The sequence below is a fragment of the Pteronotus mesoamericanus genome, unplaced genomic scaffold, assembly GCF_021234165.1.
Source record: "Pteronotus mesoamericanus isolate MK-2021 breed Mesoamerican mustached bat unplaced genomic scaffold, CSHL_Meso_final contig_221, whole genome shotgun sequence".
In the NCBI taxonomy this organism is placed as follows: Eukaryota; Metazoa; Chordata; class Mammalia; order Chiroptera; family Mormoopidae; genus Pteronotus; species Pteronotus mesoamericanus.
The window spans coordinates 7352529-7378484 of NW_026555092.1; the positions used below are offsets into that span (position 1 = coordinate 7352529).

Here is a 25956-nt window from a genome sequence, read left to right on the forward strand (position 1 = left end):
ATCTTAGGTGTGAATCCCTACCATGTGATGGTTGTGCCACCCTGGGCAAGTGTCTGTCCGGCTTGAGGCCTGTTTCTCCACTTGTCAAACAAGGGGTGGGGGTGGTGGTTGGCACTTGATCACTTCCAAGAGCATCTCTCATTTCAAGTCTATGTGATAACTATGGGATCGCAGGGGGCCCTAGGCACCCCTGGACCTTTGGTTAATGGGTAAAACCTGCCAAAGGGCTTCTGAGCAAGGCCTGGTGACAAGATCCATGTGTTACTTTGTTTTTTTTAAAAAGATCTTCCAACTAGAAAGCATTGATCGGTGTACAAGACTGGTGGGTCCTTGCGACTTTTTATTACTCTCTTTCTCCACATCCCCCAGGCTTCATGCCCACACTTTCTCTGCCCAAATGTACTTGTTAAGCAATGATTTCCTTCATTTTTACTCACTAAAGGCATATGTAACTGCCGACCAGAGGCTCTTAGCATTAGGCGACAGTGTCACCGCACTAAACTGATGTAATTCCACCCACTTTCCACAGAAATCTGACCTTTTAATTATATCTGAGGCTCCATCTTGCAGTAAAAGTGTGATTTTCAAATGTCTTGTACTAATAGTAATAATGGTGGCAGATATTTATTACACACGATGCCCTGTGCTGAAGGCTTTAAATACGTGATCTGATTTAAGATGTAACATTCCTGTGAGGAAAGTATTAGTACTTCCATTCTGTCAAGCGGGAAACGGAGGCCTCCGGAGATCACTGACCTCACGCGGCGGGAGGAAACGGGTTGGTGGCGAGGCTTCTCTACTTGCAGGATCAGTGCTTTTCCTTGCCTTACTGTTACCAGCGTTCGGAGATTAGCCTGGGAACCCCCGACTGCCTACAAGGACCCCTGGGGAGCTGGGGGTCCCAGTGTGGGAATCCCTGCATCAGATTATACCCAAAATAAGGGGGGCCATGCCTCAGCATGATGGAGAAACAGCTGTAAAAAACAAAATAAAAATACTCTCTACAGAAAGTGGATAACTAGAAAGAAGCTGATGACCAGGGCAGAGAGAATAAAGAGATCCGCACCCCCCACCCCCGCCCTTTTCAGTAAATATTAAGGAATATATGTATTTCTACAAAGCTGGAGGGGGAGTCTTTGTAATAATGATAATAATAATAAACAACTACTGCTTGAGTGCTTACCGCTGACTCACCCTGCTAAGTGCTTTTCATGCCAGCTTTCTACTATTATTCTGATTTTACATCCAAGGAACAAAGGCACAAGAGTAATGCAGCTTGCTCAAGGCCACCAAAAGCAGTAAGAGGCTGATGTGATGTGAACCTGGTAGTCTGACGCAGGAGCAGCCAGATGGTGAGCGGCTTCCTCTAGACCACGCAAAGGACAGCAAGGTGAGCACCAGCCAGGAGTGGTGTGTGGGCTTGATCCTTGCTGGACGGGCCAGGGGAGGCAGAGGGGCCAGAAGTTCCCCAGCCTCCCCAGCGCGCTAAGCCAGGAGGCATCCACCAGACAGTGACGTTTCTCTGTGAAGGCGTGTGTAAACTGGCATTGCAAAGAAAAACCGTGCCCAGAGCACACAGATTATGGACTAGTGGCCCCTCTGTATTATCTGTACTGCTTCTTTCACTTTGACATATAGAGTTCCTGTAAAAGCCGACAAAGTCTGTGCACTCAAGCTATTCCAGACATTTTTTCCCTGCATTTTCTGTATGTTCTTGCCTCAGCCCAGACTTCCTTTCCCACAGCTTCTCAAGGAAGTGAAAAATTCTATTCACCCGTTAAGACCCAATTCAAATTTTACTTCCCCTAAGACATCTTTTGACCCGCTTCTTGGCTCCATCCTGAGTGCACCCATTACACAGAAAAGGTGATCATACCATTGAGACCCTCCCACTAGAGTTCATTGCTTTCTAGTTTACAAAGTCTTTTCATACATATTTTTCAACTGATCACAAGGCACAAATTCATATTGCTTTTCCAAAACCCTTGGGGTGAGATGTATGTACTTCAGGGTTCTGAACCATGTCTTATCTACACCCCACATGGGGGCTGGGACAGCATTCTATGATCAGACACATTGTTTTGCAGCAAAACATATGAATATTCATGCTAAGTGGAATGAATAAGGACCATATAAAAACTTTGTGTTGAGGTCAGGTTTTGCTTCTAAGAGTTATGAAAAAACAGAAACAAATAATTAAAAAAGAAAAACAAGGGTCAGTTTCCAGAGTTTTTTGGGTTTTGGAGTTGTGGATGTAAATTTGGAATTAGATCCAGGTCTTTCAGACTCAGTTCAGTGCTCTTTTTACTGATCTCTGGTTTTGTAGTCAGAATAAGCACGTGCGTTATTTCTCTGTCAGGTCGCGAGCTCACGAAGGGCAGAGAACTTTCAGCCTTAGCACAGTGCCTGGGACCAGGACAGTGCCCAATGCTTCCTAAAGAAATGATCCAGGTTTCTTCTCTTGAGAGAAAATATGGCATAAAAGTGCCAGTCATTGAGGGCAGAGGAGAGGCACAAACCACAGGGACTTAGCTACTGAGGCCTGTATTTGCTCTTCCTGGTTTTGGGCTGTTTGGGAAAACAGGCCTGAAGGATGAGTACAAATAAAAAATGGAGATTATCTTTGAGTTTGGTCCAAGCAAAAACCCATGGCCCTTTCCCTCACAGGCAAGTTCAGCTCGGATATTACACTTCTTAATTACATAAAATTACACTTCTTAAAACTCTAGATGACAATGGTCAAGATGAGAATACAGGTAGATCTCAGTTCATAAATGAAGGCTAGAGCATGGGTTGGGGTCGAAATTGGCGGTCCTGGGTTTGAATCCTGCCCCGGTCAGTTACCAGCTAGATAAACCTCAAAATACTTGTCGGTGAAATTGGGAGAACACTAGAACCTCGCTCACAGGATTAAAGGAGTTAATGTACATAAAGGACTTTTTAGAGTACCTGATACCTGGTAGATGCTGAAGATACGGCAACTGGTATCAGCCCAGGGAAGCCTCTGAAACAATTAGCTGGCTATACTTCTATAAAGAATCATTGAATCATGGAAAGGAAGACAAAGTTTTTGGAAAATTCAAGTAACTCAACAAATATTTACTGACAGTCCTACTAAGTGTCAGGTAATGGTGCCAAGGGGTTTAAAGATGAAAAAAAATCTGCCCAGGAGCTTCACAGTATGGGTACTCACACTTGGGAGAAGCACCATCTCAGAGGCAGGCTTGTGGTGCTGAAGGCGGCCGAGAGCTGAACCAGCCGGGAAGAAAACAAAGGGCGAGCCAAGGGGCTTCGGAAGAAGTGATACTGTAGTGGGGCTTGAAGGATAAACAGGCGTTTACGGGGCAGACTGAGCGAGGAAGCGAGGCTTTCCTGCCAGAGAGAATGGCAAAGAACCTGACCTGACAGTAGGCCAAGCACCAGGTGCAATGGGGACTGGAGCTGTGGGAATGGGTAGGATCGGACAACCTAGAACCTTTCAAGTAAGTAGTGGCATTGATGTCTCTTGGAAACCAACTGCACATGGAGGATGGAGAAGTCTTTGACGGCCCCTGGGCTTCTGGCTTGGGTAACTGGATGGCGACAAAGGGACAAGGGAAGAGAGCTTTGGCAGGGGAGAGGGGGCAGGAAGCCTGGGGCAGGCCCCAGCTGTATGGTACAGAGTCTAGGGTAGCAGGTGAACATATTTGGGGCCATGGATGGACAATTAAATGGCAATTAATGTTGACAGTTTACTAAGCTCTAGGCACTGTGTTTAACATTTTATATACCTGATGCTGTTCAGTCCTCAAAGCATCTATCTGGAGGATGTTATCACCCTGATTTGCATATAGGAAACTGAAGCTCAGAAGTTAAGTAACTTGCCCAGGGTTAAACTCTTAGTAAGTGGCAAGACTTGATCTGAAGCTTGACTGCCAAGCTCAGACGGCAGAGCACTAAGCCGGCATCCCGCCCGCTGTTTGTGGAATTTTTGTCCTGAGAGATGTTATTATTAGGTATTCCCTGGGGTCCTATTCGTTTGGGAAATGCTGCCTACTAAATCCCCTTTATAAGATTCAGACAGCACATTACAGTCATAAAGACTCTGAGAAGTCCTCCAGTACAGAAGCCCATGTGGCTTAGAGCAGTCGGAGCTTCCAGAGTTAACTCAGCTGGGAACACTATTTTCACTGCACACCGAATAACTGCCCGCCCCCAGACAGCAGTTTGAGAAGTGCTGTCCTGGGCTCCAGCCTGCACCCAGCTCTCTTCTTGTCTGCTGGGCGGCCTGGTTGCTCTGCGCCAGGCAAAATCCAGAGAAGTGGGAGGGAAGGAGAGTGCGATGGGGACCAGGATCTGGGAGGTGGAACGCTGAAGCTGCAAGCACAGGTGGGCGAGGGCGGCAGGCAGGCCCGACACACGTGCTGCTCGCCCGGGGGAAGGTGTGTTGGACCAGCTGCGTCTCACCAGGGAGGCCAGCCCAGGCCTGCCCCGTGGAATGCCATCAATACCGCAGACACTGCTGTTCCTGCAGAGTTCTAACAGCGTCGTCAAGGATACCAGTCTGCCAAGACAGGAAGGAAAACGGGGCGAGTCTGAATTCCAGGAGTTGAACCCCTGGTGTAATGATAGCAATTTCTTCTTGTTTTTTTTTAAACTCACCAGGGGAACTGGTGGCTGTGTTGCGGAGTGCAAATGAAGCACCCAAACACAGCCTGGCTAGATCTCAAGTCACTTCCCCTGGACGTTCTGGGCCTTCCCCTGCAAGTGTAACGGCGCCATGCAACTCGGAGAGATGCCACTGTCTCCACTCAACAGATCCCAGGCTGGATAAGGTCACAATGGCCCCTTTGAGGCTGCAGCTGTACACCTGTGATGCCATGTGAACTACAAGGGAGACAAAAGCAGGCAGAAGAAAGAGCCTTTTGAGAGGGGGAAAAAGAGGCCAGGGCTCTGGGGACTGGCTCGGTTATATTTGCTGTGTAAGGCGGGCACTAGCCAGCGCCGCTAAGATAGCTTTCCCGCCTTGTGCATTTAATTAGCAACCATTTGTACTTATCTTGCATCTTCCACTCAGTCACCTCAAGCGGGTCAATATCATTTTGAGCAGAAAGAACAGGCAGGGAGAGTCACAGAACAGACACTTTCTCACCTGCTCGTTACAGAGAGTGAAGAATGTGTGTCCCATCACAGGGCACACTGGGTGGAAGTACCTGACATCTTACGTGGCTCTCCCCATTCTGCCTGCAACCCCCACGCTCACAAACAGGCCTTCTTCTGTGACTTGGTGAAATGCCTCGTGTGCTGGGCACATTGTTCTGAGACTTGATCAATAATTAATAAGCAGAGCACAGTTTGGAATTGTGGAGGAAGAGTTCTCCAGCTCACCCCGCTGCAGGGGATGTCGGCGGCGTCAGTCGATGGGAGTCCTCGGCCCTCAGGGAAGCTCCCTTCCCTGAGCAAAGCTCATCTGTTCCCTATCTCTTGGCGTGCAAGGTGTCCTGCTTGCCTCACTGTGCTGCTCCTGGCTTCCGTGTCTCAAAGAAATCTTGCCTCCCTACCACCCAGGACCTTTGGCACACTCATTTTGAATGAAAGGGAATCAGAGACTTAGGGTGACCCCTGGAAGTTTCTACCCAGAGTTGGCAAAGAAACTCTCTCCCTTCCTTCTCAATCCCCTACTTTTCCTCAATTAAGATTACCAGGAAGCTAGGGAGCTCCATAATGTTCTATGACTGCTGACATCAGGACACTTGCTTGAAGGGAGCTGCTGAGCCTCCATTGCTTAGTTTGCTGAGGCCTAACTCTCCTTGTTGCTCCAGAGAGCAAGACTGGGCCATAGCAGGAGGTGGAGTGACTGTCTGCCACTGCTTTTGCCTCTTTGACAGGTGCAAAGATGACCATGCAGCCCCCTACGTGGGGGGCTGCTGCCTATGTAACCAACCGATGGCAAAGGGAGCCCTTGGTGAAACTTGTGCCCAAGACCCCAGACTTCTAGCCACAGCAGCACTCCTGGAGGTTGGTAGAGCAACCACTGGCAAGCAGGCAGTCCAACGCTTGCTTCAGTTTCATAGAATTGTTGGAGCTGGATAGTTGTTGGATCAAAGAGGATTCAAGTCTCCTAAGAATTTCCATGGCTGCAGTACTATGTTGAAAAGAATGCTGAGGCCTCTTCTTGTCTTGGCAGGAAAAAGTGTTTGGGGAGAATGGGGTAGAGAGGTGTGCAGGTTTTGAGGTGCATAAAAAAGGGTGCTGGGAAGGTTTGTCACCGGCCCAGAAGGTGGGCGTGTGGGGATAGCAAGAATGTTTGTATTTACCACTGCTGACTTCGGTCAACCCCTTTACAAAGAAACTGAAAACACACACAAAAATGGAGACCGGATTGATTTCCTCACTGTAATAACGAGCGGCAGAGTGGGGACTAAAAGTCTGGCCAGGCCCCACCGACAATCCCTGAGCCACAGACTAATCTCATGCCCTCTTTGCTTTTCCTTCTCAACCCCAGGACCCTGCTGCCCCGTTCAGGGCGGGGACGGCCTGGAACTGCAGCAGACAGCTCCGGAGCTGCCAGGAGAGGGCCGGACAATCACAGCGACTTGGGGTCGCGCTGGGTGGCAGCATTCTTCCCAGACCCTCCAGACACGGGGAAAATGCTCTATTGTGCAGTTCCTTGAGGCGTGCCTGCCCAGTGTCACCCTCAGAGGCCGGAATGAGCAAGTGGGGATAAAAGGGTGTGGCCCTAAACCCCATAGCCTAGTGTGAAGTCCAGAGGGAAGGGAAGGTTCAAGTGTCACAGGATGTGGAGTCTGGCTTGAGTGAGAATCCTGTGAGCTCTCCTGAGTCCCTCTGAGCCTGATTCTGCCGATACTTCCCTCAGAGGATTACAAAGAGGCACTTAATAAATATTTGTTAATCACACACACCACAGTTTTCTCTTCCCTCTGGGTTTTTGCCCATGCAGGATCTATGCTTGGAACATTTTTTATACTTTTTCTCCTGGGCTAGAATGCAAGTTCCCTGAGGGCAAAGACCACGGATCACTCCTCTGCATTCTCAGTGCCTAGCACTTACTAGGCCCTCCAAGAATATATGCTGGCTAACTTACTGAATTCTGTTCCCTCCTCCTTCATTCTCAGCCACAATAAAGAGCTTCAGGAAACAAAACAAAGAAAACCCCAGTTTTCAACAGGCTGCCAAACCAGAATGCTAATTTTTTTTTCTAAGTACTATAATTCTGTTTTATAAACCAAGTAAAGCAGCATAGAGCTTGGGTTTTAAACGCTGACATCAACTGTAAAAAGAAGAAATCCCCTAAGAGGAAACAGTGCCCTACAGGCAGAACTCACTATAGCTGCACAGCCTGGCTCCCCACGGCCGGGCCCTGACACTCCACCTGGCTGACAGAGTGGGGGTGTGCCCAAGGGCTTCCCACCCACGTCTCACTCTGTGCCAGCAGCAGGCAGGTGCGAGGGCAGTGACGACCAGAACCCTGAAACCGGAGGACACAGAGGACAGCATTCCTACCATCTTCCCCAGGGTGGGCCTGTCCTTTCTATGATCTCATCTCTTCGGACTGTCTCATTCTCAAAAAGCATTTGGAATGACTGTCATTGTTTTTTCAGGTCTATGGTCGTGTCAAGGGCTCTAAATAGAGTGACATCTTAGTTGGATGATTTTGGACAAGTGACTTTCAAGCTTCTTGAGCCTCAGTTACCTTGTCTGTAAAATAGGGAAAACAATGACCAAACTGGGGTAGTGTGAGTTTTAAATTCCACAATACATGTGGTGAACTTTGCCCAATGCCTGCCACATAGTAGCTATAGAATGAATGAGAGCGGCTTTCACCGTAAGACCTGGAGAATGCAAAATTCTGAAAGGGAATTTTCCGCAACAAAAGGGAAGGGAAGGACATCGGGGTATCTGGGAACTATCTGATAGAGAATCCGGAGCTCTGGACAAGAAGTAATGGCTATGGGGACCTCTGAAATTTCTGGAATGTTTGTCACTCTCCCATGTTGTCATTTTGTCCAGCACATAACTTCATTTAGATCAGCAGTTCAATTCTTTAAATGAAAAAGGCCCAGGTACATAGGGGAGCTCATTTTGGGGGAAAAGAAAGACACTCTAAAGTATCACAGGAAAAGCCTTAGTAGAGGAGGGAAGAGCTTAGTTTGGGAGGCAGAGCTGAAGAGAACGACATTCAGGATGTTGAAAGGAGAACAGGAGCTCCCTGGAGGCCTCCTTCTGGGAAGTTCCACAACCCCTCAGACCTGAGCAGACTGTTCCTCGTTCCCTCCCGGCTGCTCCCAGAACTCTGGCCCACAGTGCGAGCATCACAGACCATCACAGACCGTGTGGGCCTGGGGGACTCTGCTCGGACGCCCCTACCTGGTGTAACCTGACCTACATACCCAGTTACTAGGATGTGTAAAGGACACCCAATTCTTTCTGTGACAGTGCGGTTACCCTATCCCCCTAAGAGATGACTACAAAGAAGAGAATCCCAGCCTCTGGCCTCAGTCCATACACGATCAAGTCGGGTTGCCTGAATCTGGGTCAGAAGGGGAAGCTGCCATTCCGAGGCAGAGGGAGAGCTGCCGGCCTGCCTGCCGCCCGTCCATACCCACAGGGCACCGGTTCTCAACCCTTTGGGCCTGGGCAGCAGAGTCACTTTACAAACACACTGATTTCAGGGCCCCCCTAGACTTACTAAGTACTTCAGGGGTGGTGCCTGGGAATATGTGGTTTCTAAAAGTGTCATAGGTGACTGACATGTGAAGCCAAGGTTGAATACAATCCTTCATGGAAGTACTGTGTTTTGAACTTCTGGGAAATTACTAGGGTCCCATAGAAGGAGACAAGACAAGTTGTCTTTTTTCCCTAAGTGGCCTCTGCAACCAGTCTGTTCCGGCTTCCCTAGCTCTCCAGGAGGAGGCGATCATCAGGAGGCAGCTGCCCTCAACTGCCCAACCTTCCCAGGCCTTTCCAGAGGGTCCCTGAACATCGGAGATGCCTTCCTCAGCACCACAGAATCCAATAAAGGCGCACTTCTTACTGAAACCAGATACAGACTTAATAACATTTTTGGAGCACCTGTTTTGTGGCAGGCCCTGCACCAGACACATAAATCACAAGCCTGCGAGAGAGGCACTACATTGTTCCTGTCTCAGGTACATTTTTGGAAAAGGTGCGATCATCAGAGATTTACCAGCTCATTACAGCACTGTCCTCACGGTAATTCATTACTTATGATGAACATACAATCTGGGGTTTACTGGTGATTTATTACTCATGATCAACATACACTTTGGGGTTTACTGGTGATTTATTACTTATGAGCAACATACAATTTGGGGTTTATTGACCGATGAGTCTTCTCAAAATTCTTTTGGCCTCAATTCAAATGGTGGATGTGGCTAGGCTGAGTGAATGACCTTGAATTTATCTGAAGCATATCCCCTTGGGCTGTCAAAACATCCAGCTCACTTTTTTTTTTTTTTAAGTAAAAATATGGAACGCTTCACGAATTTGTGTGCCACCCTTGCACAGAGACTATGCCATCTCCTCTGAGTTGTTCCGATTTTAGTATATGTGCTGCTGGAGCAAGCACCCTAGCCTGCATTTTAATCACGAGAATAATCCCCTCTGCCTATCCTCCGGAAAACAATCAAACTATTTGCTGGAAATCAAAGAGTTGTAAACAAGGGACTGCAGGAGGGTGTGTAGGTACTTTTTGGCACTAGACTGATCTCAGCTGATGAGCACAATGAGCTATGATTATGTCGTCTCCATTTTTAAGGATGATGAACCCAAGGCTCAGAGAACCTCAGCAACTTGCCAAACACACTGCGAGGACAGGGAGGGCAAGGATTTGATCCCAGGTCTTCTGAATCCCAGATCAGTGCTTTCACCTTGGCTTCACTACTGTCTACACTAGCCCTTTTGAATAGCTATACAGGAGATATTTCAGGGTCAGTTCCAGAGCACTGCAACAAGGCGATTATATCCAGAGTCTTAACCTTATTGCCGGTATAGGGTCTTGCTTTCAGTTTGCAAAGCACCCTACATCTGCAAAATGCAATAAAATGAGGTATGCCTGTACTTACTTATGTGCAGATTTAGAACGGCTGACGAGTCACACACATACTGTCTTCATCAGCCACGTGCAAAAACCATTGATTAATATCTACCAGAATTTTAGGAGGACATAATTATGAAAGTAATGAGGCTTAGAGGGGCTGAATGACTTGTCCCAGATCATACAGCTACTAAGAGGCTGAGTATGCATTTGACCTTAGGTCTGTATTGACTCCAAAATAGGAGCACTTTGTAGCTAAAGGCACACATATAGTGCAGCGGGAGGAAATCACATCAGAATAGATGTCAGAAGCCTTGGCTTCCCGTTCCGGTTCCAATCTTTATTAGCAAAGCACTTTGGACAAGTCCTCTGTCCTTTGTAAACTGGAAACAACGATCGCTGACCTACTTTACTGAGAAGTGAAGATCCAAATGGATGTAAAAGGATTCTGAAATTCCCCTCCAAAAAAATAATAGAAGGTAAGAACGTAGGCAGATCAGTTAGTCAGACCTGGATTCAAATTTTGACTCTGCCACTTATTGGCTGGGTGACGTTGGGCAAGTGATTTTACCTCTCTTGTGCCTCAGTTTTCTCATCTGAAAAATGGGTCTAAGTCAAGTGCCTACCCCAAAGGTGGTTGTGACGATTAAATGAGAGCATCCATTTACACAGGGATTGCCTGACACAGAGTACTCGACCAATAAACGTCAGCCACTATTACCGTTATAACGGTGCCCCTCGGGTCTTCAACTTCTTAGAAACACGAACTTTCCAAGCTACCAAACGTACCCTGGGCTTCAGTTTCGGTCCTACTATTCTTTGCCTTCTTCCTTGGACCTTTTCTCTTCCTTCCCAGCCCCCTTCTCCACAGCCGTCTTAAAACCCTACAAGAACCCCAGTCCCCGTGCCCCGGTTCGGCGCTGTCTCTTACTCGACCACCTTGGGTGGGTGCCCGTGTTGCTCATAGACCAGCGCCCGGACCCGGGAGGGGTCGGCAGATGCAGAGTAGGAGGCGGCAGCAGAAGGGCGGCAGCCGCAGGCAGGTAGCAGCCTCCGCCGCAGCTGGGCCGGGGTTCGCGCAAACCGCAGAGTGCCGCCGGCCCACATGTTCATTCCAGGGAACTCTCAGCCGGACGCCTGGGGTACGTCATCTTCCCGCGACCGCGCGCCTGCTCCCCTACCGCTGCCCGGCCTCGTGACCACGCCCCTCGCTCCTGTTAAAGGGCCGTCCCCTTCCTCGACCGCCGGAGCGGCGGCCACTGGTGAGACTGCGTGAAGAGAGGGATGTGTGGTGGAGGGACCTGCAGGAGTCGCGGAAATTTCGAGCCTGCCATAGTTGATCTCCCAAGAAGCGGGGCTTGAGACTGGCCTAAAGCTGTGTCTGAAATCTGCGATCTGTTGCTTGATTTAGGGGAAGACACTTCCCCTCCCCTGGCCTCAGTTTCTCTTTCTCCCGACCATTTATAGAACGCTCACTGTGCCAGGCCATTAAAGGCATGATCTCATTTAATCCACACTATCTTCTAATAGCATAGGGAGGCAAAGATGACTTCCCTCCATTAGTAGGATACATGTAATCTGATGTGGAGGCAAGAGTACTGGGTTTGTAGTTAGAAGATAAAGGTTCAGACTCCAGGCCTGCCGCTTCCCAGCTTGGCCCCATCGGACGAGTGACTGAAACGTGGAGTCTGTTTTCTCATAGGTACATGCGAGAGAATAGACCTCCTTCAAGATTGTTGTGAGGATTGGATGAAACAATCGAATAAAGTTATCAGGGACGGGAGAGCGCCTTGTAAAATACTGTGCGTTCAGTTGTAAGGGAGGATTCACAAAGAGGAGGACCCCCTTTGAAAATGCTCAATGTAGAAAAGGATTAAGTTGGACAATGGAAGTGCTTTGTAAAAAGATGTAGTCCAGTAAAGACACTGGATCGTATTTTTTGGTAGAGTGAAGACAGAAGCTTAACTAAAGTCTCAGTTGAACGTTAAGAGCATGACAGAGGGCACTGCTGGGATCCAGGAGAGAGGTGTCTGGGGAGGGGCTGGGGGAGGGGATTTTGGAGGAGGTGGTGTCAGAGCCAGTCCTGTGACTCAAAACCTTCAATATGCATAAAAAACACCTGAGGTTTCATCTCAGGTTTCACCTGAGGTTAGATCTACTGAATTAGAATCTTGGGGAGGCGTCCAGAAATGTACATTTCTTACAGACTCTTAATATTCTGATGCAGGTGGCCCAGGAAACAGGCTTTGAGAAACACTGAGCTCAGCTTTGAAGGATAGGGAAGAGTTCCTTTCTCTGGATTTGATTGACCCAAAGCTTTTTAACTCAGAACCGTTTCTCTGAGGAAGAGAAGAAAGCAAAGTGCTGTGACGAAGGGTGCAGGTGCTGGATTCTGGCAAATCTGGGTTTGAGTCCTGGCGCAGCCACTTTCTAAAACCACTTCAAAGTGATTTTGGACAAGTCACTTGGCCTCTCTGTGTCTCCATTTCCTTATCCTTAAAATGAGGGAAATAATAGTGTCTGTTTCAAGGCTGTTGTGAGGATCAAGTGAGATATTCACTTCACTTGAAGCACTTAGCACAGAAATGCTTGGCACATGAAAGAATTTGATGAATGTCTTTTGGGGGTTATTGTGAAGGTTAAATGAGAGATATTACATGTAAAACATACAGACCAGGGTCTGGCTCATAGGATGTGCTCAAAGTGCTTGTATTTGCTTTTTCTTTTTTTAGTGTGTTTATTGATTTTTAGAGAGAGAGGAAGGGAGATAGAGAGAGCAACATCAATTGTTGCCTCCCATATACACTTCTGACTGGGGATTGAACCCATAACCTAGGCATGTGCACTGATGGAGAATTGAACTGGCGACATCTAATCAACTAAGCCACACTGGCAAGGCCTGTACTTGCTTTTATTATAGAAAAAGTTGGTGTCCCATCATGGGGGAAAGACTTGGTTCCATACTGTGCTCGTGCTGGCAGACACACACACACACACACACACACACACACACACACACCCCCCCCCCCCCATCTTGCTTATCTTCTATTTTCACAGTGACACACAGGGCAACTTCTCTAGTAAGACTCCCTAGGTGACATTGAGCTGTTGACATTATCTTCTCCACCAAATTGGCTCCTCTCAATTCTGTGGGCAGCCTGGCAGGTCTTCCACTTTGGGGCTGGTTTTAGTCCCCATCCATCCTGATAACCTTCACTTTCTGTTCAGGCCCTCAGCTTGTAACTGCGTCAACAGCCTCTTCTTGACTGAGATCCCTTCCCTTCTTTCTGCCTCCCTGATTCCTTTAGAGAGAACCAGAAACTACAGTTCTTTGTAAAACACCACTAGCTATTGATATATTAAAATTGTAAATAAAACTATGATTCTATGCTAATTCTATCATTCTCTCATACTGCTGACATTTACTGAAGTATTCAGAAAAATGTATGAGGAAAAACACCTTAAAGCAACAAAAAAATTACATTCATTGTAATTAATTTCCCTTCTTGCAAATTAGAAAAATATGACTGGTTTTAATGCAGTGGGAAAACCCTTCCATTTGACTTGAGAAACACCTGGGTCCCCCCAGGGGCAAGTTTGAAAACCATTGATCTAAGGGGTCAAGTCCAATAGTCCTGGGCTTGCATCAAGAGCTTTGCACTCTGTCTCCCACTGTGTCTTTATCTCCTGCTGTTGGACCGTGTACAGCCCGTGATCCAACTGTACCTGGTACCCACCTTTCTCAGAACTTCCATGTCTCATGTCTTTATTTAGCCTGCTCCTTCCGTTTGATATGCTTCTCCCTGCCTTGCCTATCTGGGAAACTCTGGGTTCACATTATTTCTTGATTGTTGTTTCCCGAATTCCTAGGTTGAGTCAACCCCTGTTGCCTTTGCGTTTTCTCTGGAAAGGTGTACAGCCTTCAGAACACAGACTCTTATTTATTTATGTGCCCATTTCCCCCTCCAGGCAAGAGTGGAGCTCTGCCTGTTTGGTGCATGCCCATGATGCCAGCACCCAATATGGGGCCTGGCACAGGGTAGGTGTCATAAATATTCCATGAGTTGAAAGTAATTGAATTTCCTCATGGCCTGGCCCTGCCCATGACGCCGTCTCCTTTGCCTTAAATTTGGGTCAATTGGGGCAGGACTTTCCTTCTTTCTTCCTTCTTAGAGAAGTTTATGGTCTTTTTCAAGTGAAGCAGAATGGTCTCTTTTCTGCTCTGGCTGGTGTGGCTCAGTGGATTGAGTGCTGGCCTGTGAACTGAGAGGTCACTGGTTGGATTCCCAGTCAGGGCACAGGGTTGCGGGCCAGGTCCCCAGTTGGGGGGATGTGGGAGGCATCTGATCAATGTATCTCTCACACATGGGTGTTTCTCTCCCTGTCTTTCTCCCTCCCTTCCCCTCTCTCTAAAAATAAATAAATAAAATCTATAATAAAAAAAGAATGTTCTCTTTTCATTTGTCCACCTGTTGCTTGTGTTCTTTCTCCATCCATCCCAGCCTCTGCCCTGTAGACTTCCCTGCACAGAGTGGAGGAGTGGAATCAGTCCGGTGTGGGTTTGTGTCCTGGGCCCACCGTTTACCAGCCACGTGACCTTTGGCAAGTGCCTTATGCTCTCTGAGCCTTGGTTTCCACATCCAAAAAAGGTGAATCCGTGGTATACCTCTGTCAGAAGCCCCCATAAGAGTTGTCTGCAAACAGCAGCATCCTTGGTTGTTTCTGTTCACCGGATTTCTCTCCTGGAGTTTCATTTTCTGGGTAGTACCTTCTGTCTCTTCTCTGCTCTAGCATCTCTCTGTCTCTATTGTCTCTCATCACCATTTTTTAAAATAAAGATTTTATTTATTTATAGAGAGAGGGAAAGGGAAGAAGGAAGAAAGAAACACCAATGTGAGAGAGAGACATTGATCGGTTACCTCTCATATGCACCCTGACCAGGGACTGAACCTGCAACCCAGGCATGTGCCTTGACCAGGAATCGAACTGGTAACCTTTTGCTTTGTAGAACAATGCCCAGCCAACTGAGCCACACCAGTCCAGGCCCCATCACCTTCTTTCTGGCTTCTATCTGTCTCCCTGTGACTCTCTCTCTTTCACTTTCTGCCCCTGGTCCTGGCCTGCTGTCTTTTTGGCACCTTCTTGGCTCAGCCTTGGAACTCATCAGGGCTCGCCAGAAAGGAGACCAAGAGCCCAGGCGTCCTCAGCCTTGCCTCCTCCAGGCCAGAGCAACCTCAACTGTACCAGCCCCAGTGCGGAGGCAGCAGACAGCAGGGGCAGTGCACAGGAAGGGCCTAGGTACACCTTGAACTGCCCGGCACTGTTTGACATCACTGACCGCCTAGTTAGATCCCTTTGCCCAGGGGTCTCTGCTTCCTCAGCCTGCTCTCTCTTTGGCAGTTTAGGGGACTTTTTTTATTTATTAAAAAAAAAAAGAAAGAGATCAGAACCTTTACCTTTTCTGCTTAATGCTTCAATGGCTTCCCACTGCCTTTAGGGTTTAACCCAAAGCCCCCATAGTTTTTTGTATGACCTTCTCAGCCTTTAGAGCTGCACTTGGCCTCCCTTTCCTCCCCACTCACTCTATTCCAGCCACCTTGGCTTCTCTGCTCCTTAGAAGCACCAGCTTCTCCCTCCGCACAGGCTCTCCTCTCTGGCTGCAGTGTTCCTCCGCCGTGATTGCACGAGGCTAGCTCCTTCTCATACCTCAGGCGTCAGCTCAGATGTCACCACACCACTTGCTCAGGGAACCCCTCTTGGATTATCTTAACTAACGTAGATCCTCCCCCACCCCTCCAGTTATTTATCATAACATGCCATTCATTTCTCTTAGAATATACATCACAGATTGTAATGATATATTTATTGCATGTTTGCTATTGGTCTCTCCCCCAAAATGTAAGCTTCATGAGGGCAAGGACAATGTCTATATTCATTCATTCAATCAATCATTCATTCATCCATTCACTATTTATTGAGCACTGACTACGTATCAGATACCATGTGCTGGAATAAGACAGAGTCCTTGCCCTTAGGCAGCTTATGTTCTAGGGGTGGAGACAAATAATGAATATGTCATATAGTGGCTGTGCTGTTTAAAACTGCAATTACCTGCTTCTCCCCTCACTGGTCCTCTCTCCCATTTCTCTGGTATATCACTGTCTCATATACTGTTTTTGCTGTTTTTGATTGTTTATTTTCCTTATTTTCTCTTTGGATATAAGCTCCACGAGGGTAGGGATTTTTGTCATTTTATATCTACGCTTTGACTTAGCAATTGTTGAATAAATGAATCAGTATTCAGTATTTGTTGATTTGTTCCAGATGAAAGACAGGTCTCAGTCCCAATTCAATTCCTAGGTGACCTTCATTCAAATCTTTCTGCTGCTGCATACTACTCCTGCATAACCTTTGAAGAGTCACCTCTATTTCTGTATTTCAATTTTCTCAGCTATGTAGTGGGAATAATAGGGGTGAGGATTATGTGAGCCCATGTGGTTTGAGCACATAGAAGGTGTCTGGTCTTACATAGTAAGGGACAACTAGTTTGTAGACATTGTACAAGGGTTTATATTTGTTAGTAACCCTAATAATACTTAACCTGGGTGGCTAGAGAGTAGACTGGGACCAATGAGAGTTAGTGAGGGCGGTGGACTTCACAGAATGAAAAGGAAGAGCTTTCTAAAAGCCAGCATTGCAAAGAGAAATAGATGAATCCACTTCCATAGTTGAAGACTTCAACACCCCTCTGTCAGAAATGAACATTTCCAGCAGGCAGGAAATCAGCAAGGACATCGTTGAACTTCACATCATCAATCAACTGGATATAAGTGACATTTATAGACTATTCCATCCAACAACAGCACGACACCCATTCTACTTGAGTTCACATGGAATATTCACCAAGATAAACTACATTCAGGGCCATAAAATACATGTTAGCAAATTCAGAAGAATAGAACTCATATGATGATTGCTCTCAGAGCACAATGGAATGAACTGAACTGATAACAGAAAGAGCTGTAAAATCCCCAAATACTTGGAGATTAAATAAAACAATTCTAAATAGCACATGAATCAAAGAAGAAATCTCAAGGGAAATGTAAAACTATTTTGAACTAAACAAAAATTAAATGAAAATGAAAACACAGCTTATCAAAATTTGTGGGATTCAGCAAAAGCAGTGCTCAGAGGAAAATTTATAGCACCAACTGTATATATGAGAAAATAAGAAAGGTCAATTATCTAAGCTTTCGCATTAAGAAACTAGAAAAACAAAAGAGCAAATTAAATCCAAAGGAAGTAGAAGAAAAATAATAAAAATTAGAGCAGAAATCAGTGAAATTGAAAACAGAAAATCAGTAGAGAAAAATCAACCAAACCAGAAGCTGGTTCTTTAAAAAGATCAATAAATCAACAAGCCTCCAGCCAGGCTACCTAAGAAACGAAGAGAGAAGACACAGATTATTAATATCAGAAAGAAAGGCGGACATCACTACAGATCCCACGGACATTAAAAAGACAATGACCAACTCTAAAAGTTAACATTCCAAAGACCCAACCACCCGCCCTTTGGTGGGCGATGAGCTCCTTGTCCTTCAAGGTATGCATGAATGAACATTCAGAGGGGCACAGGTAGAGGAGATGCAAGCATCAGATGGGACGGAGAGGCTGGGTGACTTTGGGTCTCTGTCCCTGAGAGCAGTGTGAGAGGTAGGAGTGGACCGTGAGCGTGCTTGCTAAAGAATGTCGGTGTCAGTTCAATGCAGAGTTAGGTGGAGTCTGGGCCTAGTTGGGACCCCTAGGCGGGATGGGGAAGGGGGTGAGGGTGCCGAAGTGGGGGAGGGGCGCGCTCAGGCAGCCTTAGACCAGACCCTACGCTAGAATCCGAGGTTGCCACCAGGGGGCGCCTCGAGACCGCGGAACCCGTGGCGGGGACTGACGTCAGCGCCCCGCTTGCCTGGGCTCCCGCTCTGGACTCGGCGCCAGTCCCGGTCCGCTCCGCGCTGCTTCGCTCGGGCTCTAGCTTGCCTCGGGCTCGGCTCCGTCTCCCGCGGCGCCCCCCGCGCCCGGCTCCCGGGCAGACGGCGGCGCACCATGGCCCGCGCCCAGGCTCTCGTTCTGGCGCTTACCTTCCAGCTCTGCGCGCCCGAAACAGAGACTCCGGCAGGTAAGTGCGCGTCGGTCGGACCAAGCTTGCCTTGCGGAGTCCCCGGGCCCGTGGCGTAGCTGGGAAGAAAGTGTGAGTTTTGGATGACCGGGCATTACGAGCTTGCTCCCTGTGTGTGTCTGAGTGTAGGATGTGCGATTCTGTGTACATGGTGTTCTGTGTCTGCGAATGTTGTGTATCCATGAGTTGTGTGGGTAAGAAAAGGTGCTGTGTGTGTTGTGTGTTCACGAGTTTGTTGGAGTGAATGTTGTGTACATCGAGGCATTGGGTATGCGCAGAGTGTCTGTGTGTCTGCCTGGGTGTAGTGATTGTGCAGCCAAGTAGGTTGTGTGTCCGTTGTGTGTGCATCTGAGTTTGGATGGTTGGAGTTGTATCTGCTATGTGTTGCATTTGTTTGCATTTCGTATGCCGTGGCATGAAATGTTTGTTGTGCCTGAGAATGTGTTGTGTATTTGTGTTATGCGTGTGACTGGGGGTGCTCTGTGGATTCTGCCCGCGTGTGGATCAGAGAACGCGTGTGTGGTGTGTGTGCTTGTGAGATCGTGTACGTGTGTGAAGGCGTGGGAATGGGTCGGAACGTGTGTGTCCGTGTGCTGTGTGCGCGATGTGTACGTGTGGGAGTGCCTGGGGTTGGTGGTGTGCTCCACCGGGGGCTGCGTGGGTCCGAGTGAATGCCAAGTGACCCGGGAATGCGTGTGCAGGAGCGTGTCTGGAGCGGATGTGAGTGTGTGAGTGTGTCCGTGAGCGCTGGCTGCGTGTCCAGGAATGTGGTGAGTGTGGTGCGCGCCTGGGCCGTGGCTGAGTGTGTGCCCGGGGCCCGGGGCCGCCCGAGGGGGCAGTGGCAGGATGTGTGTGTGTGTGTGTGTGTGTGTGTGTGTGTGTGTGTGTGTGTGTCGCGCGCGCGCGCGCGTGCGGGTGACGCGCGAGCCCGGAACAAGTTGTCGCGCCCGGCTCCCCCGCCCCTCCCGGGTCTGGCCCGGCTGGAGGCTCAGGAGGGAGGAATGGGGCCCCCGCGGCCGCCGACTCCGACATGTCGGGCCGTTTGTTGTTTCGCAAGTTCCGCGCGGCGCTGGCGGCCGGTTGATCCGAGTCGGCGCCGGGGCTGCGGGGCGCCGGGCGGGCGGCTGGGAGAGCCCCACGCGGGAGGTGGACGCGAGGGGCGGCAGGGAGGGCTGGGACGGCGGGCGCTCTTGAGTGAGGGGCCAGGCCCGGGCAGGGCTGCGACGTCCGGGCGAGGGCAGGGCCTGGCTCTCGGCCTCCGGACGGCTTCCCCTCCGGTTGCTCGCAGGAGGCACCGCGGACAACGGGGTCTCCCGGGACACTCCCTTGGTCGACTCCGCAACTTTGTGCTGCCTCCCGGCCGGGCAGGACCGCCGCGTGTGTGAGAGTGTGTACGTGTCTCTGTGCTTGTCTGCTGTGCCTTCGTTCTGTCTTTGGGTGTGTTGCGGAGTCTGGCGTCTTTTGGCGGGGGAGGGGGGGTGGTGTGTGTGTGTGTGTGTGTGTGTGTGTGTAGGTGTATGTGTGATCGGATATCTACGCATGTATCTGGAGCTTGTGCCTGTGGGCCCGTGTGTGCTGTGGACCGTGTGTCTGTGCGCCCCACCTCCGAAAACCCCCACATCCCACCCTGAGGCCTGGGATCCCAGACTGTGGCCCTCGTCCCCGCGGAGTTGCATCCGACCCCTCCCCTGGGGCGGGGTGGCCGAGCCTCCTCCCGGGGGCCTCAGTCTCTCCGACTCCCCCTGGTTGGGCGGCTCCAGCCTGGTACCTGGGGCACCGAATAACGGGGAGACGCCCGGGGCAGGGATCAGCACCGTGCCGGATCAACACGTGCCTGAGGCGCCTGGGCCCCGGCCCGGAGACAGAGACTAATCCTGGCCGTCTGCCTCCGAGAACGAGCCTCCCTGGGATCGAGTGCTTGGTCCCGCCGTCTTCTCGGGCCTTTGGAACGCTGTTCGCAGGCTTCCAGCCCTGCGGGGGACTAGCTCTAAGGTTCCCGGGCCTTACGGCACAGCTTTAGCTTTGACCTCACCAGGCCCGAGAGGATGCCGAGGCGACCTCGCTCCTTATCCTTACCCAACCCCCCCTAGTCCCGCAGCAACTCTGTTCCCCTCCCCTGCCCTGAGATTAATCCCAAGGAGTCATATGCGCTCCCCCACCCCTATTGCCTTTACCTCGATTCCAAGAATCCTCACGTGCCCCATCTCCTGCCAGCAGGGACGATTGTCAAGAACCGAGGTTTTGGGAGTGAGACCTAGAGCACATTACTTCCATTCCTCAGGCCTCAGTTTACTTTTTTTTTTTTTTTAATTGTTGTTCAAGTACAGTTGTCTCCATTTTCCTGCAGCCTCACCGACCCCCACTTCCCACCTAGCCTCTCAGCTTCCTCATCTGCCTCAGGGGGATCATAATAACTGTGTATGGTACTTGGTAGACTGTAAAGTAAGCCTCTATCTGCGAGAGCCAGAGAATGAAAGGTGGATTGGAGGACTGTTACAGAGTGCCCCCCTGCGGCTGTGATTTGAAGCTTGGGGACCTGGTTCAAATTCTGCCTCTAGCACTTGCTGTCCTCGTGACCTTGGGCAGGTCACTTCATGGCTCAAGTTCCTGGCACCCTTGTAGCTGTTGCTTACGGTTAGAGCTTAATTCAGAAGTGCTTAGTAGAAGGAATAGGATCAGCCTGGGTTGCCAATCTAGGTACAGTCACCCGGATACCTGAATGCCTGCGGAGTCCCCCTCCCCTCCTTAGGCGGGTGGTGAGGCCTCTCAGCCGTGTAAATCGGGCAGTAAATTTCTTCCTCTGCATTCTAGCTCGTTTGGTGTTTTTGGTTGCTAGAGCTGTGGACAGCAGGAATGAGGGAAGGGCTGCCCAGTGGTTTCAGGTTGGGCAATAAGGGCTTGTTTGGGCAGCTGGCCCTTCTCCCTGGGGCAGAGGGGAGGGGACTCGGCAGGTAGCAGTGAGAGTGGCCAGAGTTGGGGTGCTGAGTTCCTGGGCAGCCTCCTGCCCAGCTCAGGTGTCAGGGAAAATCCAGGGTGGGCACCCTGCTTGCTCCAGGCATGCTGCCATCCTTCCGTGCTTTCATCAGCTGAGCTGGGCTTGCAGGGCTGGGTTAGCTAGAGTTGCAGGGCAGCCTCGTTCCCCTCCCTCCCTTAACCCCCTTCCTTCCTCCAAGCCCTCTCCCTGCATTCCCGTGCATCCTGCCCTTACCCTCTCTCAGGATCTCCCATCAGTCCCCATCTCTCCATCCCCAGGCATCTCTCACCTGCAGGAAGGCTCCAGCCTCTTTCCTCCCTCCCTCCCTCCCTCCACAGAGCCAGGGATCTTCCTAAAGTAAAACACATGTTTGGAGCCTGGGTTTGAAACCCTTTGAAGGCTCCCCATTGCCTTCATGGTTGCCTCTCCCCTGGCCTCACTGCTGGCTCTAGCTCCTGCCCACCTGTCCAGCCCCGTCTCTCTTTGTGCCCCTTTTCTCTCTGTCCTGTGCTCTGGCCAGTGTGACCCACTTTTCAGTATTTGCTAAATGCCCATTGCCCTCCATCTCCTTTCTGGACCTTTGTACTCTCGAACCCCATCTCTTTGCTTGGTGAACTCCTGCTCCTCCTTCCGTTCTCAGCTTAGGCATCACATCCTGCCTCAAGCCTTCCTTGCTACTCCCTGTTCTAGCCTTGGAAGGGAAGGAGGGGGATGATTGGATTTTTTATACCATTGTAATTATAGTATATTGGCTCTTTTTCCTTACAGACCATGAGCTGTGTGAGGACAGGGACTGAGTATTTAGTTCCCCTTTGGATCCTTAGTGCCAGGCACGAGGCCCCACCAGCCCACTCCTGCTGAGTGAAATGTATCTGGCAGGAAAGAATGAATGAAGTCCAGGGGGTCAAATTCTGAGCTGGAGGTGCCAGATGGGGGCGCAGTTATTCCACTGAAAGTAGAGATTAAAGAAATTTCCCTCCAGGAATCTGGAAAATTCTGCTGGGGGATGGTGTTGTGTGTGAAAAGGCCACGTAGAGTGTCGTCTGGGAGCTGTGAGTTAGGCAGGTTAAGTCCCTGGCAGAGAGGAAGGGAACGAGTCTCTGCCTGCCAGCCCCTCCCCCGGCTGCCCCCGTGGTCTCCCACCTCCCTCCTACCCCACCCCCAGCAGCTGGCCAGGCGTGTCAGTGGACAGCCCTTTGTGCTGGAGGCCTTGGCAGTTGCTGAGAGGCATTGAGTCCCAACTGTCAGTGAGTCAGGGGAGGAGGTGGGGTGGGGGAGACTGTGCATCAGGAGTGGGGGACTCCCTTAGTCTCCCATCTTGGAGTGGGCGGGTGGGGTTGCAGCCTGGGTCCTGGCTCCTTGTGAGCCCGAGGGAAGTGGGGAGAGCTGCTCCTTGCGGTGACTCCTGCAGGTGGGGCGAGGCGAGCGAAGGTGTGTGCAGGTGCGATTCTGGCACCTGAACAGTCAGAGAGTGTGTGTGTGTGTGTGTGTGTGTGTGTGTGTGTGATTGTGGCTGTATGATTGTAGCCCGGGGCACAGGACATATGTGTGGCCTGTCAGGACGTCTAGCCATCTGGTTACTCTGTGTGGTAGGGTCTGCATTTGGAGTAGGGAGGCAACCAGCCACTTTGATCCTGGGGAGCCTGATGCTAGGATGTCTGGGCCTCTCAGTGTTAAATTCTTGGAGTTCGGCTGCGGAGCTATGTGGTGGGTTGTGTTTCAGTATCTGGGTGTGGGTCTCCCAGTGGCAGGATGTGAAGGACCAGGGTATCATAAGGGTATCCTCGCCTCTCCGTATCCAGAGGTGGGTGTATCCAGACGCCGGGGAGCCCTCAGGTTAGTGGGTGTTCAAGGGCAGGAGTGTTTCTGTGTTGTGTCCAGCTGTGGGGCTGTCCAGCCTGGGTGCCTGGGTGCGAGGTATGCAAGCGCATGGATAGCTGAGCATGAGGTGTCTCTGTACCCAGCACTGGGGTGCATATGCATTGGACTAGCCAGTGTTTGAGTCTGGCCATGGGGTGCCCTGTGGTCTGTGTGTCTATATGTATGTTTAGGAGTATGTGTCTTCAGGAAAGGGGTGTGCGTGAGTTGGATGGGGAATGTCCTGGTGACTGTGCTCAGCTGTGGACCAGGCACTGGGACTGTGCCAGCTCAGCCTGTGACACCGCCTTGACTGGTGCTTGCCTCTAGATCTCCCTTTAGACCCCAAGGCCAGGAGCCCCTGAGGCGGCCCCGACGGCCCTTTCTCCATGCTCAGTCAGTCTAGAGCTGCACAGCCTGATAGAACTTTCTTACGGTGATGGAAACGTTCTCTCCCTGCACTCTCTGATACGATGGCCACTTAGTCACGTGTGGTCATTAAATTTCAGTTAGTTAAGATTCATTAAAAGAAAAATTCAGTCCCTTAGTCTCACCAGCTGGATTTCAAGTCCGCAAGAGCCAATCACACGGTGTTAGTGGCTGTCACGTTGGTCATTGCAGACAGAGAACATTTCTGTCATGGCAGGAAGTACTGTGGACGGTGCTGGTCCAGAGGGGTGAGGCCTGGACTCCTCAGGAAGTGGAACGGGTCTGGGTGGACCCGTCACTCAGTGGCCGCTGAAGAAGCTTTTGTTGAATCCATGACCCCTTCTCCCCAGCTCCATCGTTTCCTGCCTGGACTATTGCGAAAGCCCCCTCCTTGGTCTTTATTCTGCCATCAGCCTTCTGGTGCTTCTGTTGCCCTGGGACCCGCATCACTTCTTCCAGGCAGACATAGGATGCTGCCATGCCATAGCCTCAAGGCTCCCCGGCACCCAGGGGACAAAACCCAAATGCTAACAGGGCAGGCGAGGTCCTGTGTGGCCCAGCCCGTCTTCAGTGACAGCTTCACGCTTACGGCTCTCCGCCCTGGCCCCACCCCTCCCTGCCTGGGCCTTGTGCTCCAGGCTCGCCAGGCCAGTGCGGATCCCCGCGCTTGCCGGGGCCCTTTCACGCTCCCTGCCTTTGTGTGTGTCGGGCCTCTGTATCTCCGGGAGGACCTAATTGCTCAGCTGTCAGCGTCCAGCTCTGATGTCGCTTCCCCAGTGGGGCCTTCCCAGTGCCCTCCCGGCCCAGTGGGCCAGAGTTCTCCCACATGCCCGTGTGACAGTGTGTGGCACTTGTTTTCTGTTATCTTGCCCACTAGGCTGGGAGCCCCTGAGGGCGGGGCCGAGTCTTTGTCATCTCCTGTCCCCGGGGCCTTGTCCACAGCAGGTGCCACTCAGTGTTTGCCTGTGGGTACACAGGGAAGCCTCGATGGGGGTGGAAGGTTGGGCTGGGGCTCCAGGGGGCAGTCATGGCTGGGGGCTGGTAGGCCCCCTTGACTGACTCTGGGCAGGGGCTGCCGTTGCCTACAGAAGGGAGGGCTCCTCCAGTGGCACCTCAGAAGGGGCTGTTACAACTCAGGAGGTCTTGACAGATTCCCGGGGTGCAGACCCCAGGACCTGGTGATGAATCTGAAGGGACGAGGAGAAGGGGGGCTTAGAGAGGGCATTGAGGTTTTGGAATTGATCATAGAAGTGTGTGTGTGTGTGTGTGTGTGTGTGTGTAAGGAGTGGGATGGGTAAATTGGGTGTTGTTGGGGCACAGGACATATGGGATGGTCAAGATCACAACTGGGGGTGGGCTGAGAGCTGGGTTGGGGGACAGCTGGGGGGTGAGAGATCACCGGTGATGAAGATATATCTGGGGGGTGGGGACAGCTGGGAATGAGGGGACAGGTGATGTTGGGAGCAACTGAGGGTTGGGGGACATAGGAGGGATAGAGAGAAGGGGGATGGAGAGAAGGGGGTTTGGGACAGCTGGGGGATAAGGGGTGACAACCGGGAGGTGTCAGAAGGCTCTCTGGACAGAATAGATGGGTCTTGTCTGGGAGAGAGGGAAATGCATCGCTCAGAATGAGGGTACGTGTGTGTGTGTGTTTACGTGTGAGTGTGTGTGCGCCCTTGTGGTTGTACATGTGTGTAAATATGTGTTTTACCTATAGTGTGGTGGTTAAGGTCATGGGCTCGGAAGCCAGACCACCTGGTTTCTAAAACTGGCTCCGCCATTGCTAGCTGTTTAACACGTGGGCAAGTTACGTGACTTCTCTGGCCCTTTAGAGTTTTCATCTGTGGGGTGGGGTAATTATAGAACACACTGCAAGGGGTTACTGTGAGGATATGCTTTGTACACATACTTACTCGTATATAGTTTAGGACAGGTCCTGGCCCACAGTAAGCACTGTGTAAGTGTTAGCTATTATTATGTGCGTGTTCTTGGCTTCTGATGAAGTCCAGCCCTGGGAGCGGTTAATGGGGTGGGGAGGGCAAGAGTGACCAGCCAGATGGGTTGGATATGGCTTGCCTCTCACTTCCACTCTGCTCTTCATCCTATTTGCCGCCTACCCTCTACTGGGGCCTAATCCAATACACCTCCCTTTCTGTCTCTCCCCTGCTCTGCCCTACACTGCTCTGTCTTGGGCAGGGGGCCAGGGTGCTCTAATTGTCCAAAAGCTTTTTAGCAAAATCTGAATTCATTGTTTGCCTGCCAATGCGCTGGGACATTGCTCAGAGATAAATACCTGGACAATGTGCTGCCCATCCCGTGGGCGGCAGCGGTTTCATCCTGTGCCTTTGGAGAGTCACTGGGGTGGAAGATGTTCGGGCTTGGGGGATGGGATAGAGGGAAGCCCACAGGGCAGACAAGGCCTCAGGTCCTAACCCACAGGGTAGCCAGACAGAGCTTCAGGCAGAGCTT

The 25956-nt window shown here is 50.5% G+C and overlaps 2 protein-coding genes and 1 non-coding gene across 3 annotated transcripts in view; 1 reads left to right on the forward strand and 2 right to left on the reverse strand.

The window, feature by feature from the left end:
- The window catches only part of MECR (mitochondrial trans-2-enoyl-CoA reductase), a 29319-nt gene extending 18122 nt beyond the window's left edge, over positions 1-11197 (reverse strand). Inside the window, exon 1 of the mRNA XM_054571868.1 lies at positions 10989-11197. Within this exon, the coding sequence (XP_054427843.1) occupies positions 10989-11170 (182 nt within the window). The 5' untranslated portion in view covers positions 11171-11197. The remainder of the gene's footprint in view (positions 1-10988) is intronic.
- LOC129069528 (U6 spliceosomal RNA) lies at positions 9484-9589 on the reverse strand. Its single transcript, XR_008529023.1, has one exon. It is a non-coding gene; the product is annotated as a U6 spliceosomal RNA (small nuclear RNA).
- A 6957-nt stretch (positions 11198-18154) lies between the features above and the next one.
- Positions 18155-25956, forward strand: part of PTPRU (protein tyrosine phosphatase receptor type U) — a 76986-nt gene continuing 69184 nt past the window's right edge. The window contains exon 1 of the mRNA XM_054571869.1: positions 18155-18227. Within this exon, the coding sequence (XP_054427844.1) occupies positions 18155-18227 (73 nt within the window). The remainder of the gene's footprint in view (positions 18228-25956) is intronic.